Here is a 20,906-nt window from a genome sequence, read left to right as displayed (position 1 = left end):
TTAAATATGCCTGATGTTAAATAAGAGCACCCTTGCTACCAATTGAAGCCTTTCTGAGCTGGATAGAAAAGGTTACAGGTAAGCACCTGTTGACCTTGGTCAACTTTTTTCTGGATCCATAAGTCTGGCCACAGAGTAAATTACAAGGGTGTCAGGGGACCTGTGGTTTTTCTTTGACGCTGTAGAGGAATTGTAATAATCTGGGTTCAATACAACACCTAGTTTCTATGGCCAGTAGGTAGGACTACTTAAATGGACTTGGCATATGCACTATTTGAAAGTGAGTTGCTTTGGTTTGTGCCATTATATATATATACACACACACACATATATATATACACACATATATATATACTAAAAAAGTCATGTATGTTGAACTCGCAGAAAAACAAAGGTGAGTATCTACCAAGATGGGTAAAGAGCCATTTTTGTAGTACCATTTATGAGAGAAGAGTACTAGGGCTTTTTTAATTACCTGCATAGCCCTTTCTTGCACTGCTTATTAAATTGAGTGTGTACTTAGGTAAAATAACAATATCATAACTTATTTGGTAAAGAGCAGCAGAGCGAAGTGATAATTATAAATGACAGTATGTAGCACACTGACAGGAACCTTTCAAAGAGTGGTGGATGACAGTGTCATTAACTTTTATTTCTTAACAATTTCTCTGAATGGTAATAATTTGTAAGGAGTAATTCAGATGCAATTGAATTAACCTGGAGATGACATGGAAGTCCCGATGTTGCATTTTTACACATGTGAACATTTTTAATAAGGCTGAAAATAAGTGTGGTGAGTTCAGTGGCCTACCAGCCCATGTAAAAACTTGCTTCTACGTATCTAAACTTAAAATGGTAAATCATGCAACAACACTGAGCTAATGGAGGTAACTGGAGAGACTAGAAAGGTCATGAGGAGTTGACGTGAACAGAACTTACTTCAAAGAAGAGGGAAATATCAGCGATATGGCAAAGATGGAAAGAAATAGTTTCCAAAATATGCTTTCACTGTTGGATGTTCAAGTCGGTAGGACCTGTTGTGATAATCCAGTCTGATATCAGAATAAACAAAACTGGAGAATCTATCCTGGCTTCTGCATCAGGTTTGCTGCTTCAATGTAACTGTTCTAAGTCCATGCATAAAGATTTGATGAGGAGGAATCCAATGAAGTATTGTACAGTACTTCTAGTCTGATGTTTCTCTGGCTTCCAGCCAGGGGATCTCCTGCCTTCTTCTGCCAGCTGAAAAAGCCTGATTTTTTTCCCAGTACCACCTGCCACAGCTGGCTCAGCCACTGGACCCTACGTCCATGTCTTTGTGGGGAGATCCAGGTTGTGGTTCATCCCTCCAGTTGTGGAGGGCAAGCTCAGGGTGCAGACCCATAGCTGCAACTGCTCTTCAGAAACAGAGTGTGGTCTACAGCCGTCTGCTCTTCAACAGGGAAACCAGATCTCCCTTGCCCTGTGTGCCCAAGTTTTGCCTTGACAAGAACTCAGAGCTCCTCAAATGAATCCTGAAAATTCTTAAAGGAATCAGCATTTTGGTCAGAAAACATCCTGCCATCTTTCTCTTTCCAGCCTAGTCTTTCATGATATGTTGTAGATCATTTGCTGAGAGAAACCTCCTCACCTCTCAGAGATAAGAAGCTGCAGTGCAGTTATATGCCAAGCAGTCGTTGCAGGATGAAGGATCTAGTCCAAAATGAAAGTTTTACACAAATGCGTTGCAATTGGAGATAGGCTACGCGGAGTGGAAATTTCCATTGAATTGGATTTATCCATGCTACAGTCATACTAACTACTGTTAGAAGTATTTCCCTGGTATATGTAGTTTAAGAGACAACTTGATAGCAGCTTACATTTTCCTCTCAGATAAGTAAACTGAGCTACTTACATTTCTTCAGAAAATGTTAAATTGTTTGTTTAACCATTTTGTAAACCCTTTCCATTTTTTCTTTGAAGAACAGACCTCAAAAATGGGTAGATTATATAAATATTAGCCTCATTAATAGCAGATACACACAAACTACTTCATACTGCTGAGATACTCTATCCCAGGATTAGCTCCAGTACTGCTCCGGTGTACCTCATGTTCTTTTTGCTTTCTTCCTTGATCCTCAAATCCTCTTCCCGTGTCACTGCATTCATCTCTGATAAGGTGTGAATGGCTGATTCTGTGTTTCTAAATTCATATGCAGTTACTTTTTTTATTTTCAGGAAGACAGACAGACATAGTGAATAGGAAAGACCTGAGGTAACATAAGATACGTCCCCTTTGGATTAAATTATTTGAGGTCTTAAATAGATTGTTAGTTCTTTCATTTAATATGGTTTTCTTCTTATTTAAGGCAGTGTACCATGAGGGATTAAGTCTTATTATTATTAATGTAATATTATGGTCCAATTTATCTTTCAGAATAAAGTTCAGCTGGATGGAATTTATATTAGGAAAAAGTTGCACTATTAAGTATTAATTTAGGTGGCTAACTCTGTCACTGTAAGTCATGACAAATTTTTTTTCTTCATTGTCTGATGCCATATTTACATGGCAGAATAAATTATGTAGATGTTTTTAAAAATGAAGTACCCTCAGTGTTTTCCCTGAGGGAGAAAGGTACTTGATCTCACCAGCATACAGCCATCGATATGTAGTGGATTGTATCAGACCTGCTGCAGGTGAGCTGTGGACGTGTACCTTAGGTTCTTGCTCTGTCAGTGAGAGCCATCCAGCTGATGATGGCCTGCAGGTTGCATCCAGAAGGGGACAACTCTGACAGCCGTAAATTTTAGTCACCATCTGACAAGAGGTGTAATACTCCTGTTGTAAAAGATATGTGTTATATTCAATATACAGTAAATTACAGTGGAGAAGACATGATTTTGCTTGCAGAGAGAGAGTGCAAACTTTTTATTACATGGTTTAGCTATTTACACTAGCCCTTATGGAATATATTCACCTCTTTGTACATTTATTCATTAATTTCATTGACCTTTGGATTAGTCCATAATTGCCTAATGACAGTTACACTAAAATTTCAGTAGAACCCATTCACTGTATTTCTCTTGGGGACATGTTGTCATTGCCTAGTTATTGTAGTTGTATGGCTTTTTCTATGATGTTAAGCCAGATTCACCTATATGCCACAATTATGGTGCACAGTTCAGTGCAAGTCTCTGGTTCTGTTGCTACTTCAGTCTATACATATTTCTTTACCTCCTGTGGGAGGAGACTGATAGCTGCTCACACGTGTACCAGAACTTGGAAGTATTTCAAATAAGCTTGTTTTTTGTGAAGACTGTAGTAGATTCCTAGTTACCTCAAGATTTTGCAGGAAATATGCAATGAGTTGTGTTAGGGCGAATGTTCACCTGAACATGTTGAAATATCGGCACCTTATGTGACTGAAAATGCCTTAAAAAGGAGAGCTCTTTTTATATATTTCTTAAGATGCTGGTGACATTTTAAAGTAGAAATCTAACAAAGTTGACTTTGCAATTTGATGAATGTTATAGTGGCTGTGTGATGGCATTTAATTAGGGTAACTGCTTCTTATTGAGGTTATGGTTCTCAGCATTCATTTATGTTAGGTTTGTTTTAAGTCTATTTTGACGCTATGGAAAGTGTTTCTTGGATCAAGGCACTTAACCCATCAACAATATATCAGTTCATTCTGAACTTGATGACAATTAACCTTTCATCAGTCAAGCGTAGATGGATATCTGCAGTCTCCTGAACGGGGTGGTGACATGTGGCACATGGATTTATTTGTGTCTGTCTTTGCGTGATGGTTCTAGCCTGAAACTCCCAGGAGATCTGATACTGCTGTGGTTAGTACACGTTTCAGATATCCAAAGAGGTGATGCCTTTTCATCACCATGTCCTTCCTTAGCAGCCTGGGGATATTTTGTCCTTTATTTAACACTATTTGTCCCTTTTCAGTTCTATCTGCTTAAGCTCTGTAATTTACTGTTGTTGTCCTTTTATCTTCTGTTCTCTGAATCTTCATTTATTCCCTGCTGTTTGGTCTGGATGAACAGTAGAATATGGCTGTTTACATTTTAATTATTTGATTGCATGATCTGGCCAAAACCCACAAAGAAGGTAAAACTTACCAGCTGAGAAAGTAAGACTTACCAATTTACATTTCTAGGTTTCATTCAAATCCATCTGAAATAAATGTCCCTAAGAATTTTAGTAGGTTGAGACTTCAGTTTCAGTCAAGGCAGTACAGATTATCCTAAGGCCTACTTTATCTGCCTGATAAATTTTATGTTTTGTTGCATGCAATGGCTGGAAGGCTTTTCTTAGAAGACATTTTGTAGAGGAAGTTGCATATATATTTGTCTAAAAATTTTACAATGACAAAATGCTCTTGATCTCTTAAGTTAAAATATAATTGGCATAAGGGCCCCTACTAATTTTTCAGCTAGCATTAGAAATGTTTGTACTAGAAAAAAAGGAAGGACCTACTTGCTGAAGATAATGGGTACTTTCAAGTACTTTCCTAGGCAAAGAACAGCTTTAAGATATTGTAGTAATGATTTTCTCAGAACAGAGGAAGAAGTGTACTTACACTGCGAGTGGGGGTGTTACGATCAGTAAGTTACCCAGTTTTTGTAAGCCAAAACAAAACACAGAACAGATTCTGAAAGTCTGTAATCAGAAAGTGGAATAATTGATGTGCGGAAGGAGAAGTGACCTTGCTTGTCTGGGGTGGAACAAGAACTGCTCAGAGCATCAGGAATGACGCTATCAGCATAGCCTTTCCTGGAGATAATTTTTTTTTTCCTGTGTTGAAAGATTGTTTTTACCAAATTCATATGTTTGGGGGCAGGGCTGCTGTTCAGAGGGAGCTGGAGAGGCTGGGAGAATGGGTTGACAGGAGCATTATAAAATTCATCAAGGATGAGTGCTAAGTCCTGCACCTGCGTGGGAGGCACCCCTCAGCAGGACAGGCTGGGGACTGGGGGGCTGAGAAGCAGCTCTGCCAAAAAGGACCTGGAGTTCCTGGGGGACAGCATGGCGCCTTGGCCGCAGAGAGGGCCAGCAGCCTCCTGGGCTGCTCAGGAGGTGGGGGAAGTGGTTGTCTCCCTCTGCTCAGCACTTGTGAAACCGCGTCTGGATACTGCATCCCGTTTCGGGTTTAAACTGGAGGAAGCTCAGCAGAGGGATACCAGCCTGGTCGGGCAGGAGCACTTGCCCTGTGAGGAGGGGGCTGTTCAGCCTGGAGAAGAGATGGGTTTGGGGGGACCCAACAGCAGCCCCCCAGAACTTACAGGGAGGTGATCGAGAAGACAGAGGTAGGCTCTTCACAGTGGTGCATGGTAAGAGGATGAGCAACAATGGCAATGAATTGCAACAGGGGAAATCCCAACTAGGTATAAAGAAAAAAATTCACCGTGAGGATAATTAAACAGTGGAACTAGCTGTCCAGTGAGGTTGTGGGATCTCTGTCCATTGAATTTTCAAGGACCCGACCGGGCAAAGTTCTAAGCATCATGGTCTGAATTCAGTATTTGCCCTTCTTTGAGTAGAAGTCAACTTCCAAAGATCCCTTCTAAATGACATGATTCTGTGGAAAATTGCAGGAATCGGCTTGGAGGTTTTTTTTGTTGGTTTGTTTTTTGTTTTTTGTTTAGTATAGTTTGCTATCTTGTGCAAGGTTCTTGCTCTCTATTGTGTAGCGTAAAAGGGAGGGATGCAGAAACAAGTAGTTGTCTCCCTGAGGTCTACAAAACGGAAGACTATTTTTGTGACTGCATATGGAAGTAAAGAGCTATTTTTACTAAGATGGTAAAAGTGAGATTGCTATACTAATCAAGCTGAATATGTTTGAGAATCCAGCAGCTCTGAATTGGCACAGAGAATTACCTGTACTTGGATAGATAGATGTGAGGAAAATTTTCAATTGATTTCTGGACTGCAACTTGGTAAAAGTAGAGGTGGCAGTTATACTGGTCTGAGCATATCAATATTTGGATGACCTTTAAGGTGAGGAATTTAACTCTGTATTGTATGAGAAGACTGACTGATAAAGAATATCTGTGATGCTTTGAGTCCAGATGATAATTTTTTTGAGATCTTTAAAAGCCATTTGAATTAATAACAAATTTGACCAGTGTCATTTCAACTAGTATGTAGCATTATCTGAGAAGTGATTTGGAGGAGAGCAATTTATGTGGATCTCAGAACAAAATTGTTCTTCTGGAACGCATCTTTAATAATACCTGTTGTTCTTAATGTTAAAAATTCACATTTCTATAAATGTTCTTTACAGTCAGATTGTGGCTTTATTAAGTGTTCAGAGTTAAGTCTGGTTGTATTGTTCAGTAATTTCTGTTTGGATTATTTTTTGTTCTATTCGTATCACAGAGATGTTGAAGATCATTTTATAGAAATGTGATAATGCTTTTAAGTGAAGGTCTTGCTGGGACTAAAATTAATTGTACTGAAGTTAGTGTGTGTGGGAGAAAATGTTTCATGTCTTTCAGAGATGTACTTCAAAGCTGTAATGACTCAAAAGAGCTTGATCATCTGATGCTTGTGATATGTATTAAGATATCACAAGTTTGATAGTCTAAACACTCAAATATGTAGGCAACACTTTTCATTACAGGGAATGAACAGCAGAGGTACCTACTTTTATTCTGGTAGTGCTATGATTGTTCTTTTTTTTTTTTTTTTTTCCCAAACAAAGCTTTACTCATTTAGTATGAAGTGAACTTCTTTATGTAGCTTATCCTAAAAATCTAATGTTTATTTCTGTATAATAATTTCTAATATTTTTTTCCCCACACTTTTCCATGATAATTTTACTGCTGACTTAAGGTCCATCCCCTCAATAAAAACTCAGGAAGGAGAAGGGAAGGAAGAAACAGGGCAGGAAATTATAAATAGCCAGGCAAATATGAGATTAGAGAAGGCGAAGAGCACAAGATAGTATGTGTATCCAGAAGAAGAATCAACTTAACAGTATGTGGTAGGTATACCGGAAAAAAGATGTAGGGAATAAGTAAAACGTACTTCAGTGGGAGAGATAAATACATTTTGACACACAAAAGAATATGCCAAAGTCTGACAAGGCAGAAGGAGTGGGAAATAGATTGACAAAAGCTTCTGAAATGGAATGGATGGAGGGAAGAGAAAAGAGATTTTTGTCAAGAGAGTGTCTAAACCAGTTTAGGAAGGTTGAAGATGAAGGAATACAACATCAGTGACTTTATATCCCACAGGATTAACAAGAGCAAGTAAGGCTTTCTGTAGACGTATTTTCAGTAGCTGCATTTCTTTGCTTGCAGTTATGCTTATTTTCCCAGAAATTTTCTGTGATGAATAAAGCATATCAGTGAAGAAGCTGATGATGAAATGCAAAAGAGAGTTCATTTCTGCAGAAATGTGATAGAACTGATGAGTATGAAGCTGTTTCATACTCATCTTGAGAGATGTTTAAGCCATCCACTACTGACAGCTAGCAGTGGAAGTAAGCTTTTAAGAAAATCTTTTGAAGAAAAATGTAATTGTGTCCTATTCTAGCAGTCATGACTATGTGGTTCTGCTGCTATTGCTGCTACTGAAAAGAAGTAATATTTGTGTATGTGTAGGAGTCCTAATCCTTTTTCAGCTTCTGAAGGATACTACAAGTCTGTCTGAGGCCCTTGTTTTATCTTAGGAAGATCCAACAAAATATGTAAATATGTATTTTAAATTGCTGACATAAGAGTAATTACTCATTCCTACCATGTTGAAGTTGCATTTTACTCTCTCTGTCAGGAAGTTTCTTCTGTCTCAGGCACTGCTTAAACTTACCATCCTTGTTCAGTTTTTTATCTATACCTGATCCTATGCCGTGGTCATTCATGTGACACATGCCTAAGTGCTTGCTTTTTTAGCTTCTGAATTAGAATCACCGCCAGCCTCTGTAAAAATGTCTGACTCTGGATGTTGAGGTGTCAGTGACCATGTTTTGTTTTTCAGCCATGTTTTAGGTCTTTTTTCATGTGTGGAATTTGGCTAGGTCAGATGCCCTCTGAACTCTCATTGATGGGGCCATGAAATATACTTCTTTACTACATACAAGTATATCATGTTTGGTGTTCTGGAGTAAGGTGGTGTCTGATTAGATGTCTGATTGGTTGGAAACCTCCCCCGGAAACCTTGTCTGTCTTGACTGACTTCTTATGAAGCATTATCTGGTTAAATGCAGTATTTTTACAAACTTCTGAAGCTGTATTGTTGCTAAGAAAGTAATCTCCCATGTTTACAATTTGGAAACATTACCATTTTGTCTAAAAGTAAAGAGATATAGTTGTTTGTGGTTTTTTTAAAGTACTGGAAAATAAAGGTTAATTTGTATTATACTTAGACAAAGGACATAAATGTAATATGCTGGGAAGAACAGCCAGTGAATAACATCTGTCTTAAGGCATGTTTCGTGATTTACCTAAGTGTCACTGTGCCCTACCCCTGTATTGGTAAAACTCCTGAAGCAACTGCTTTTGGCTGCTGTTGGAGAAGATCCTCAGCTAAATGAACTAACAAACACAACTAGTCTTATTGTTTTCATTTGCATGTGTAAGGCAAAAAGAAAAATGGTATGTTCAGCACAGAAATTATCTGAAACACTGACTTTCGTTCTTATTTATTTATTAAATGATCATCAGAGTATGCCTTGTATGGAAGGATCATTTTATCTCCAGATAGACAAAGCCACTGCGCAGGGTTGTTTAAAACCTCATGGCCACTGAGGGCTTGAGTTGCTTGCACATAGGCATGAAGTGTCAGTGGAGATAACTAAGGTTCCCTGCCCATTCTCTACTGCTTCTCCAGAAGTCTACAGGTTCCCCATAAATCAACCCCGCTTGGAGGACTGGGCACCCTCGGGTGTCTTGGGTGGGAATAGGAGCCTGGGAATGGACAGCTAAATTGATGCTTAGCTGTGTTTAAATACTCCCACCTATGCTGTACGTGTACTTCCATGTGTAATACTTTGATATGCATGATGCAAATAGCAGTAGGAACACTCTCACTATATCAGTTTTTTTCCAGTTCATTACATAAAGTGACAGATATTAATTGCAACTTAAAACTCATCTGATTGGTTTTTCTCATATTTAAAAGAGAACAAAGACCTATAGTATTAATGTCTGAAGATGAGCATGTTGCCTGATGTTGAAAAGACTTATTTAGTCATTAGTCACTTGTGCTCAGGGATTTATTAGTCATGGTAATGTCTCCAATTAGTTGAAGGTCAGAGAGCATAATTAGGGCACTTTTTGCCTAATTACTGTTAACTATATACATGCAGTTTACGGTTGAGTTTATGAGGCTACCTGAAGTGTTATAACAACAAGCACGTTAAGAAGTGAGGTCTCTTTCTTATTTATATAATCATTAAAATCAAGATTAACACCTGCAGTAATAGATGTAAAATACCATCTTGCCATGGAACAGAAATGTTTTAATGTCTGATGTCATATTTTTGTTCTAAATCATCGTCTCTCCAGACATTCTGAAAAAGATGAGCTGAGTGAACTTTGTTGGAAAAAAATATATTTTACAGTAAATGGAGAGGACCAAGTATTATGTTCTGTGTATAGCAAAATAACCTTTAGATGAACTCGGAAAGGAAAAGAATTCCTCTTTAATTAAGTTTGCCTTTCTACCTGGGCTTGTGAGATAGAGGGGAAAGTGCTACCATTGAAGTGAGGGTGGAGTTAATTGACATTAATCTTCATGTGTTTCTTAGATTTATTTTAACTGCAGAGAAGTAAAAAGGTGTTCAGCCCAAGTTAACTGTTACTAAATATTTGAACGGCATACCTGAAATTTACATTTTATTTTCTGGTTTGGAATGAAGTTTGCTGTCTTCTGTCTTTCCTTCTACCCCATTCCAAACCCTGGAGAAAAAGTTGTACTTTGCAATGTGAGACACACACAAACTTGTGTAAAAGGTCAACAGTTTTGACCGATCTTGTTTTCCAAAGTGAATGTTTCTTTAAAGAACATGGTCTAGCAGCCTCGGTTGGATCCTGGTAACACCATCTCAACTGATCCTGCTGACTGTGTAAATCTGAAGGGATTTCTACCTTTGAAACAGAGTAGTTCAAATCTATTTAGTATGACAAAGATCAGTAATTCAGATTCCTAGAAATGAATATGTACACACTGTCTGTCCTGTTGCCTTTGTGTGTCTAGGTGCTCTTTTGGAAGAGTTTTATGCAACTCCCCCAAACTGTCTGGATTGAGAATTCAAGTTGGCAGGTGTTGTATGCTCTGCTTCACTGGAGGGCATACAGAAGACTTTCTATATATTCTGGTCACTTCGTTTTTCCAGCCAGCATCATTCCTTTCATATCTCAGTCCTGTGGCTGTGCGTCAGTGGCTACAATTTAGGAATCAAAAGTGTAGAACTGGGTACCATCAGCACTCGGCATACTGCAGAGACATTATAGTCTTTATTGCATGCTCAGTGGTCTTGGGCACATTTTAAAGAAGAGTTAAAAAGGTGGTATTCTGGTAGCAAGATGGGTTAATCACAGTCAGTCATCTCTGAAAAGGCCAGTAAGATAGGAATAGAAAGAGTAAGAATAGCTCCTTTCACTGTGTAGAACAGTGATAGTCCAGTTCCTCCACATTTGGTTATATTAATTTCTGATTCGTGTTGGTTCCTTTGCTGGTTTAGCTAATGGATTAGTGAGCCACAAGCTCTTGTTAACCTGGTGTATTGGTATGGAAGTCTAGTGTATTTCTTTGCTACAAGTTGGCACTTTTTTTCTAGATAATTCTAGATAATTTTTCTTTTTTTGGGGGGACAATGACATGGCATGATATTTTCTAGATAAATCCAGATAGTTCCATGTAAATAGTAGGAAATGCTCATTTTAAGCCAAGATTCTTGTCAGACACAAAGTAAAGAAATGTTACCTCTAATAAAAGTGCCTCCTTAAATGGATTTACTTAGTAGTGGCTGGAAAAGCTGTCAGATGTTGGGATGCAATTTTTCCCTCTCCCCCTGGAATTGCATTATTAATAGCTTTCTGTAAGCTGTCAGTGTCCTCATCTGTATACCTATTTCTAGTTCAGAGTTTTAAAATTGGAGGAGGACCAGAGGTCCTCCAATCAAGCAAGACAGAAAGTGAAAATCTGAAATGTATTTGTATTTTTATTTCTTGTTAACTTCAAGTTTATTTAAATACAGTAAATAGCCAAAAAGAGAGAAGTGAAGAGCAGGTGGCTCAGAGACTTGTGCAGTCTCCATCCTTGGAGGTCTGCAAGACCCAATGTGATCAACCCCTGAGCAACCTACTGTGACCTCAGAGCTGGCCCTGCTTTGAGCAGGAACCTGGACTAGAGACCTCCCATGATCCCTTCCCACCTGTGTTGTCCCATGAATCTCTAAATAAGATTAAATGCTCTTCAAAATGTCAAGACATTTGAGTGAGTGCGAGGTATCATGGTTGTAACTACTCTTGGGTTTAGGTGGGAATGGTATGACCTTTTGTACTTTTCATCTGGCTAAATCTATGCTGTTCTTAATAGCAATGAGGAAAGAACATTAAAGCAGGCCAAAATTGTGTCACCATCACTTTAAATTCTCTGCAAATAATTGGGCTGATCCTGACAGTCAGGTGCCCTGGTCTATACAGAGCTCTGGTAGTTTCAATGTACTTTTTCCTGTTTGTGGGTTGGAGGACAAAAAGAGGAAGAAGAAAAGGTCAGTTTTGTAGTGGGCTTGTCTCTTACCTTAGAGAGCTGCTTATAAATTAAGTTTTACTCCTCATCATCTTAATGCCCCTGGGGAAAGGCTGGGATTGCCTCTGCACTCTTAGCAACCGTAAGCTAATTTATATAGTAATTAGATGACATAAAGTGCAAGCAGACCAAAAATATGTATGTAAAAAAAAAGCTGCCTGGTAACGAAACATGAAAGAGATGGCAATAGGTAGCTTTGAGGGAAAAAGAGTGTACATTTACAAAACTTAGCTTCCTACTTCTTTTAGTGCTCCCATTAGTGGGATCCTGCTAATGGGAAATGTTAAATATTTAATATCTGACATTTCTATAATGTCTATGTAGTGCAGTAAAGATTAAGCATTTTATGGTGCATTTCAATTTAAAAGAATGAAAGCACTTTTCAGACTGTTACGGTGGAAGTTGTCAGTGAACCTTGTATTTAGATTGCATATTACTTTCAGCTATAATAGACTCTTGTGACTTGTTTGCAGCAAGCTAGGGATGAAAGTCCTGATATCTGAGCAGTGCCTTGTGTTCATCCTCTGGGAAACTACTGAGCTGTGTCAAGCTCTCTGTTGCACCTCCCAGATTAAGCAGGCATGCCAAACCCACTGAGCAGTTTCCACAGCCACGATAGTCTTGATTTTCAGTGAGACTTGCTAGTGGTATCTGAGAGGTGATGCAAGGTCTTACGAATACGGACTGTTTTGGTGCATTCCCACAAAGGAATGCAATAAGCGCCAGGTGTGCCTACTCCATCTCTGTCCTTTCCTGACTTTTTCTGTCCTTTCCCCCTGAAGGTGTAGTGTGGTCTCCATGTGGAACATGCTGGTGGTCTTCATTCCTGTAGGAAATTTACTGAAAAATTCCACCCTTAGTTTTGGGGGCAGCGTATGTTTGTGTAGTTTAGAAGCCCTTAAATCCGTTTCTAATAATATGGCAGTAATATTTTCAGGTTTGGTGTACAATACAAGTTGGTACGAGGACAGTAATTTAATTCCTTTCTTTTACTGGAATATCCTTGCTTATGTTAACATCGGAACTGATTTATATGGATTGCATAGGTTCTGTAATAACTGCTAGCCAGTGTCCGTTTGTGAAGATACATTGTGTGACTGTCAGAGTTACTGCTGTCAGTCTGATGCACTTTGCTTGACTTGAAGCCCATAGCGGTTCCCTGAAATAAGCTGGATGAGTAATACAGATTGCAAGCTTTAGCACTGGAGGAATACTTAAGTCCACACTCATTTGATTCAAATGGAAAGAAAACTACTTCCAGGCATTCTTTGACCTTTTGGTGATATCTGAGTGAATCTGCAGATGCAACCAAGGTATTGCGATTTTTTTCTAACGACTTAGTGATTAACTATATATTTCTGCTTATCTAATTAAAAGATAGGCAATAAATGAATGTGTGTTTCCTTGGTACATTTGTTGCATCTTGATAAAATAGGTAGCTAAAAAATGATCTTCTTAACTGAAAGGAATGGTACAGCATTTTAACTATACCATGCATACATGCAGATACATAATTGACATATGACTGCAGCTTCTGTGAATGTTTAGTCATAGCACACGGATGTGATGTTTGTTTGCTTTCTTAAAATTTGAATGGAGTTGAATAAGTATACAAGTCTTATTTTTTATATCATAGCTAGAACAGAGGCTACTATGAAGGAGATTCTATTAATGTTCTTGACACCAAGATGTATCTATTATCATGATTAAGCATCTCTTAGAAATATTAGTACCATGACTTGAAAATTAAATACATGGGGGAAAAGCCTGGGAATTACATTTTGTGTTTTAAAACAGGAAAAGGCTGGCAGTAAGAAGGTGCCTACTGCTGCTTTTATGGGTTTGACTCATGGCTTGAGTTTTTCTGTATGGGTGATGTGTTAATGCCTCTCTTGACATGTTTATTAGCTTACGCTCTCTACTGCCATAAACCAAAATGTTGGTGTTTTAAATAAGGGCCTGCCTCTTTCTGTTGGCACCAGAACACATTGGATTTTTATAAAGTACTCTAAATAGTGTTCAATATTTTATCAGTTTCTTCTTCACCTCTTGTGTATTTAGTTTCACTGTTTGTTTTATTTTTCCTAACCTAGTTTTTTTTTATTCACACACCATAGAGCTGATAAAGCAGATGATGAGGATGATGAAGATCTAACGGTGAATAAAACATGGGTCCTTGCACCAAAGATTCATGGTGGGGATGTAACTCACATACTGGACTCCTTACTTCAAGGATATGACAATAAGCTTCGGCCAGATATTGGGGGTAAGCCCATAAAATAATTCAGTGTATAGAAGATATGAAACAGAGATGGCATGTGTGTTGTCAAAGATGGCAAAAATCTGCTTAATGCAATTTTTAAAATTTAATTTAGCAAGCTAAATGTAACAGCAATAAAATGCAATGGTTTTCTGGAACTGGTAAAAATAATGTTCTATGCAAGAGTAGATTTTTAATGTTCTGTTTGCATTCTCTCTTTCTTATGTAAAGTATTGCTTTTTGGGGACATCTATAATTTTTGGGGCAATCTATAATAAATCATTAAAAGGCAATTACAGTTTGCTTTGCTTAACTAGGATCTTCTGACAGAAAAAATTGTAGATATAAACCAGCCATGGTTATTTAAAAAATTGTTCTTGAGTCTGTAGGAGTTTATTAAAGAATTATTCCTTGATAGTGTTACTCTTATGGTAGAAAATGCATTTTAAATGTGTATTTTGAGCAAATTTAACTCAACCCAATTCCCTTCTTCCCTCAGTTCAGGTTTTTAAAAGCTTCATAAGAATCTAAAAATATAATTTAGGACTATATCTTTTCTAGAGGAATATAGGAAGGAAGACTGCATTACTATGGATCAAACTTTGCAGCTAATAGGAAGGCAATTTTGTCTTTCAATAGTCAAAGCATCAATTTGCATATAACTATTAAGTGTAAATATTTGGAAGAATCTTGTGTTGAAAACATGGAATACATGAAACCTTGCCAGCTCTTGTCTGCCACATGCGTGCTGGATCAAACTAAGAATTTATTTTCCCTGAGGTTATTTTCTCTGAACTGTGAAGGGAGAGGTGGAGGACATAATTGTTTGTTAAATACTTGGCATTCCCTATCAAAGGAATGCCATGTAAGTCTGTAAGCTGCTTATACCATAAACAATACAACAATCTAGACTTGTTTCATTTATGTAGGAGAACAGAGAGATGCAATCTCAAACAAAGTATTTTCTTTTGAAAGCTTCTGACAAATTGTTTTCTTCCCCAAATTTCTTAGTTCTGTTTTATTGTTGACTGTTACCCTGAAGATGTTGAATGGCAATTTTTCTCTCACTATCATAATATAATCACATGTGAATCTCATGAAGTTTGTTGTAAGTCTTTGCCTTCACGTTCATTTAATTGAATTCCTGCAAACATTTAGACAACAAGAAAGGTCTTCCAGCATATTTTTTCCTTAAATTCTCAATGTGTGACAGATGTATAGCATTACTTTTTTTTCCCCCAACTGCTTGATGCAACATACAGCAAAGGGATTATGAGGGAATAAACTGTCTCCACTAGGATTCCTTCTAATGATTAACTGGTAGATGGGGATGAAAGAAAAGAGAATTCTGTTTCTCTTCTCTCCCCATAAAACTTAGAAATAAATGGAGAGAAAACAAGGGAAGAGGAGTTTATTCTGACATGTCAGATGGATTTAGATGGGCATGGAAGAATATTGGTGTAATCCTTACCTTCATTTTTCTGGTTATGTACTGATCCTTGATAGGGCAAGAACTCTGACTTTTTGTGAGTAACTCAATGTACAACTTTTTGGATTCCAAATATCAGTTCCTGAAAGAGGATACTTGGTTCTACCTTCTCTCACATAAATGCTCCCTTTCTTTTTCTTCTTCACTTCTTGATGCAATACTTCTGTACCAATCTGACCTTTGCTACCTGGGACCTGCCTCCATCCAATACATTAAAACATAATGTTCATGAACAATCAGCCAGAGTAATGAGAACAGGAGACATTTGGGATTATTCACTTTGTTGCTAGGAGAGCAAATGTTAAGACTGACTCTCTTCTGGGTGGAGGGGAAGTTGCAGACTTCTGCCACAAGGCAGAAATTTTGGACAACATAAGGTAAAATTTCCAACGTTGGGTGAAGGCATCGCATTCTGTCCAGCTGCTTGGCAACTGCAGCAGATATGTAACAAATAGAAAAACAAAATCAGACTATAGTGCATTCATTTTAGTCTGCTTCAATTATGTGGATAAAATCTGGTTTCAGATTCCACATCTTCAGAGTATATGTCAGTACTTGTACAACAAGGTTATTGAACTGGAATTCTAATTATCTTTCAAAGCAATAATATCCCACAGAACATTTTTACTATTGAATTACGAGGCTCAGTTACAATAGCAACATTTTTTGTTTTGAACCTGGCCTTTTTAGGTTTGAATACCAGAGCAGATTTTTGTTTTCTTCCTGATGTTGACACAGAATTTCAGCATTTCAGAGTGAGATAAGGGGTTTCATTGTTAAACATGCAGTTAGTTGAGGGAGATGATAAAGGAGACCCAAATGAAAATTGAAACATCAGAGGCGATACTGAAATTTAATAGGAGAATACCACACTGTCATTTTCTTTTTGTCTGATTCAAATATCCACAAGTTGTAGTGATTTCTTGACTGCTACCCTTTGCTATGTTTATTAATCTTACTAGCCTTTAACTCAATTTATGTAATATACTTTGAGGTGTTTGGAGCATAAAGGAACTAGTATTAAAGTATCTTCTGCTCAGTATGAAGTAATAGTAGCTACCAGATGAAGTCTCTTATCTGTAATATAAATCCCTTTAATTACAGATACAACCTTGGAGTGTTGATATAGTAATAAAGCAGTATTATTCTCAATGTAATGTTACCTTTTGGCTACTTGATTTTATAACCACACTATTTTAGCTTCAGTCCCGCATCAAATCAGCTGTTATTTTTCAACTTTCCTTTTTAAAGGAAAGAATTTTGGCTGCATACTGTTCCATCTCTCACACCTTAGGGACACCAATATATTAATATTAGCCTATCAATGTACAGCACATTTTTTCCAGTTATGTCTCATGTCCAGTGTTGTGTATTATATTGGTGAAACACAACTGATCAATCTGAAAGTTTAATTAAAAATAGGGAATAATCATCACGTATCTACAACTCTAATGGAGTGTTTTCAACCAACAGTTTGAGGAAAGTCATCACTGATAGAATTTTTAAGAATAGTGAGCGTGATTGCTCATGGACATAGAGAAATTGGGTACCTAGAGAAATCTGGATAGTTATAATTGCCCTATAAGCAGGGCATGGGTAAGTAATTGCGTCTCAGTGCACTAATGTGAAAAGCCATGTACTCAGGGATATAAAGGATATATGAACAAAAAGTGGGCTTTCAAGAGACTAATAGAAGCAGTAATTCTGAAAAGATAAGGATATTAGGGGGATATTCTGTTGAACAGGTACTCTTAGTGTAGCATTGATGAAAGGATGATATAGGCAGGAAAGTAATAAGCCCAAATAAGCAGGAAAATATCAAGTAAAGGTAGAGCGCTATGTATTCTGAGATGAAGAATATTTTGCAAGAATTGAAGGAAATTGAAATACAAGAGCAAGATGTAGAAGAGCATATGCAGTGACTGTTAAAGGTACTGGATGTGTGCACTGCATAGAAAATGATGGAAATAATAAAAGTGGTGGGGTAGGAGTATTTGCTACAGATGGGTTTCTTTTAAATGAAAAGGTAAAAGAAGTGTAGAGAACGGGGCTCTGCTTTCATCAAAATCACTTTGAAAAAATTCTTCAGAGATGGAGCTGGAAGCCTGCTGTAGACACTTGAGGATGAATTTTCAATATAGATAGCCATATAAGTAATACTCTTAGATAACTGGTAAGGAGAATTGTATTATTCCATTAAAAACTATTACAAATTGAAAGCCTCTGTTATTTCTGAATGTAGTAGTTGCCTAATTTATTTGCTGAATAACTGCTTTATCACCAAGAAGAGATGCTTCTTTAGGCAATTAATGAGGAGTTATAGAAAACATGCTCAAAGAAAATAAGCCTGGATGAAATTATCAAAAGTGGTCTTAGTTTAAATTAAATAGTATGATAAGTAATAATTAAAAAAGGTGATATATCTTAGACCTTCATTCCAAAATGGGGAATTGTGGTAAAGTATGGGAACTAGTTAGTGAATTTAGGTGGACTAACACACTATTGGGTAATACTGAGGATTGGAGTAATGAAAATGGAGCAATATTAAGCAATAAAAAGTAAAAAGTGCAATGTTCTGCCCTTTTACAATAATGATAATAATTTCTGTCAGGAGATGGGCATTTATAAACTGAGAATAACTGATAAGGAGAGCTCTTCAGTGTAGCAGGCAGAGATATTTCAAATATCAAAAGCTGAAAATTGGGCCTGGATAAATACAGACTAAAAAAGAGGCACTTTTGATAGTCAGAGCAATTACTAAAATAATTTTTCAATGACTGAGGTAGATTTTTATCACTATGATTTTTCTAATGGAGAGTAAACAATTTGCAAAATACAGATTTTGAACTCAAACTGCGTTTCAGAATATTCTTGTGTATTGTGTTTGCGTGGCAAGGTTTTGGTAGTGGGAGAGCTACAGGGGTGGCTTCTGTGAGAAGGTGCTAGAAGCTTCCCCCGTGTCTGACAGAGTCAATGCCAGCCGGCTCCAAGACGCCCGCCGCTGGCCAAGGCCGAGCCCGTTAACAGTGGTGGTAGTGCCTCTGGGATAACAGATTTAAGAAAGGGGAAAAGTTGCTGCTCAACAGCAACTGCATCCAGAGAGAGGAGTGAGAATATGTGAAACAACCCTGCAGACCCCAAGGTCAGTGAAGAAGGAGGGGGAGGAGATGCTCCAGGCGCTGGAGAAGAGATTCCCCTGCAGCCCGTGGGGAAGACCCTGGTGAGGCAGGCTGTCCCCCTGCAGCCCAGGGAGGTCCACGGTGGAGCAGATATCCACCTGCAGCCCATGAAGGACCCCACGCCAGAGCAGGTGGATGCCTGAAGGAGGCTGTGACCCCGTGGGAAGCCCGTGCTGGATCAGGCTCCTGGCAGGACCTGTGGCCCCACGGAGAGAAGAGCCCACGCTGGAGCAGGTTTTCTGGCAGGACTTGTGGCCCCATGGGGGACCCACGCTGGAGCAGTCTGTGACTGAAGGACTGCACCCCGTGGAAGGGACCCATGCTGGAGCAGTTCGTGAAGAACGGTAGCCTGTGGGAAGGACCCACATTGGAGAATTTCATGGAGGACTGTCTCTCATGGGACGGACCCCACGCTGGAGCAGGGGAAGAGTGTGAGGAGTCCTGCCCCTGAGGAGGAAGGAGCTGCAGAGACAACGTGTGATGAACTGACCCCAACCCCCATTCCCCATCCCCCTGTGCTGCTGGGGGGAGGAGGTAGAGAAAATTCAGGAGCGAAGCTGTGCCCAGGAAAAAGGGAGGGGTAGGGGAAGGTGTTTTTAAGATTGGGTTTATATTTGTCATTATCCTACTCTGATTTGATTGGTAGTAAATTAAATTAATTTTTTTCCCCAAGTTGAGTCTCTTTTGCCTGTGACGGTAATTGGTTGAGTGATCTCTCCCTGTCCTTATCTTGACCCATGAGCCCGTTGTTATATTATCTCTGCCCTGTCCAGCTGAGGAGGGGAGTGATAGAGTGGCTTTGATGGGCACCTGGCATCCAGCCAGCCAAGGTCAAGCTACCACAGCCCAGGGGTTATGCAGCATCATCACTTACTAGAAAGGTAGTGGTCCCTGCCTGCTGAGAGTGACTTCTTTCCATGTCTTGTTGCTTGTCAGGAAGTTCATTCTTGCTCTTGAATTTCAGGCATAATTGTTGCTTATTTACTATATTTATTGCTTGGGACAAGCCTGTCCTTATCTATGTGCTTGTGTTAGATGATGTTCAATCTCAGTCAAATCTTTTAAACCAGAAGAAAAGTTTAATCTAGTGAAGAAAAGTTGTCAAAGCAGGACATCAGAAAGTGTGAGTAGATGTCTCTAGACCGGGCTTAGCAAACAGGTTCCCTGGGTGCTTCAGCTACATTAGGAGCTGATGAACTACCCCTTGGGGGCAGCTGCCCTTTGCTGCTCTTTTCTCTCTCTCTTTCTCTTGAGTATGCAGTCTGCTGTCCTCTCACCTTCTTACTTTACTGTAACCTGGCTCATATTGTCTTCCAGTGTAAATATTTAAAGCATACAAGTCCTTTCTCCCCTTCCTTAGAAGCTTCCTTAAGTTTACATTGTTTTGCACTTCACGCAGGATGTGTTAAATAGCCCTTTTCCTACTCATAGTGTTTTCAAGGCTGATACCAAATTTTTGAAGTAAAATAAGAAGCATTCACAGAAAAGTCTTCTCAAACCATCTTTCACTGTTAGCTCTTTCTGGAGAGTAAATGAACAGTAGTAATTATATGGATGTCAAATTAGGGTCAAGAATGTATTTTCCTCCAGCATTTGTCATTTCCATGGACTCATATCACTTCTAGATCAAGAACACGAGAAGAACGAATTCTTTTTTCTAATTCACAGAAGTATTTTGTTCTGTACCATACAGAAGAACTAAGGTAACAAAACAGCTTCTTCCAGACTTCTTGAATTGGATCTCTTTCTCTGGATCATTTGGGTCAATTAAAATAATTTCAACAGAGGCAGATTATCAGACTCTTCACTGGTTCTTAATAGCTCTAATAATCTTACTCAGAACAGTATGGAAAAGGCAAATTGAACTCCGTGGCACATTACAGGAGAGCCCTTGTGGCAGATCAAGTACTGCTTGCTGCAAGCTGGAATTTCATAAAATTGACACAGCCCCCATTAAAAACTGGCTTGCTGACAGATCTCAAAATTTAGTTGTTAATAAGGAAATTTCCATGGCTCACTGTCTATAGTAGGGGTCTCATAGGAAAGTCTTGGTCAAGAACAATGATATTTTGAATGATTTCAGCAATGAATTTTTGTAGCAAAGTTGGCAGATGACACAAAGACTGTTGGAAAGGGAGAGGCTGTATCTGCAGAGTAATCAGCTCCTTCAGTAAAACCGGAGATACAGAAATTGAGAGGGGGAAAAAAAGGAAGTGAGGGGAAGGA

General features: G+C 38.5%; 1 protein-coding gene across 1 annotated transcript in view; it reads left to right on the top strand.

Moving 5' to 3' along the window:
* GABRG1 (gamma-aminobutyric acid type A receptor subunit gamma1) overlaps positions 1 to 20,906 on the top strand; it is a 58,176-nt gene that overhangs the window by 3,618 nt on the left and 33,652 nt on the right. Inside the window, exon 2 of the mRNA XM_075041354.1 lies at positions 13,870 to 14,018. Coding sequence (XP_074897455.1) covers positions 13,870 to 14,018 — 149 coding nt within the window. The remainder of the gene's footprint in view (positions 1 to 13,869; positions 14,019 to 20,906) is intronic.

The sequence above is a fragment of the Buteo buteo genome, chromosome 1 (genome assembly GCF_964188355.1).
Source record: "Buteo buteo chromosome 1, bButBut1.hap1.1, whole genome shotgun sequence".
Lineage (NCBI taxonomy): Eukaryota > Metazoa > Chordata > Aves > Accipitriformes > Accipitridae > Buteo > Buteo buteo.
The sequence above is the reverse complement of the archived record's forward strand: the minus strand, read 5'-3'. Positions and strand labels throughout refer to the sequence as shown.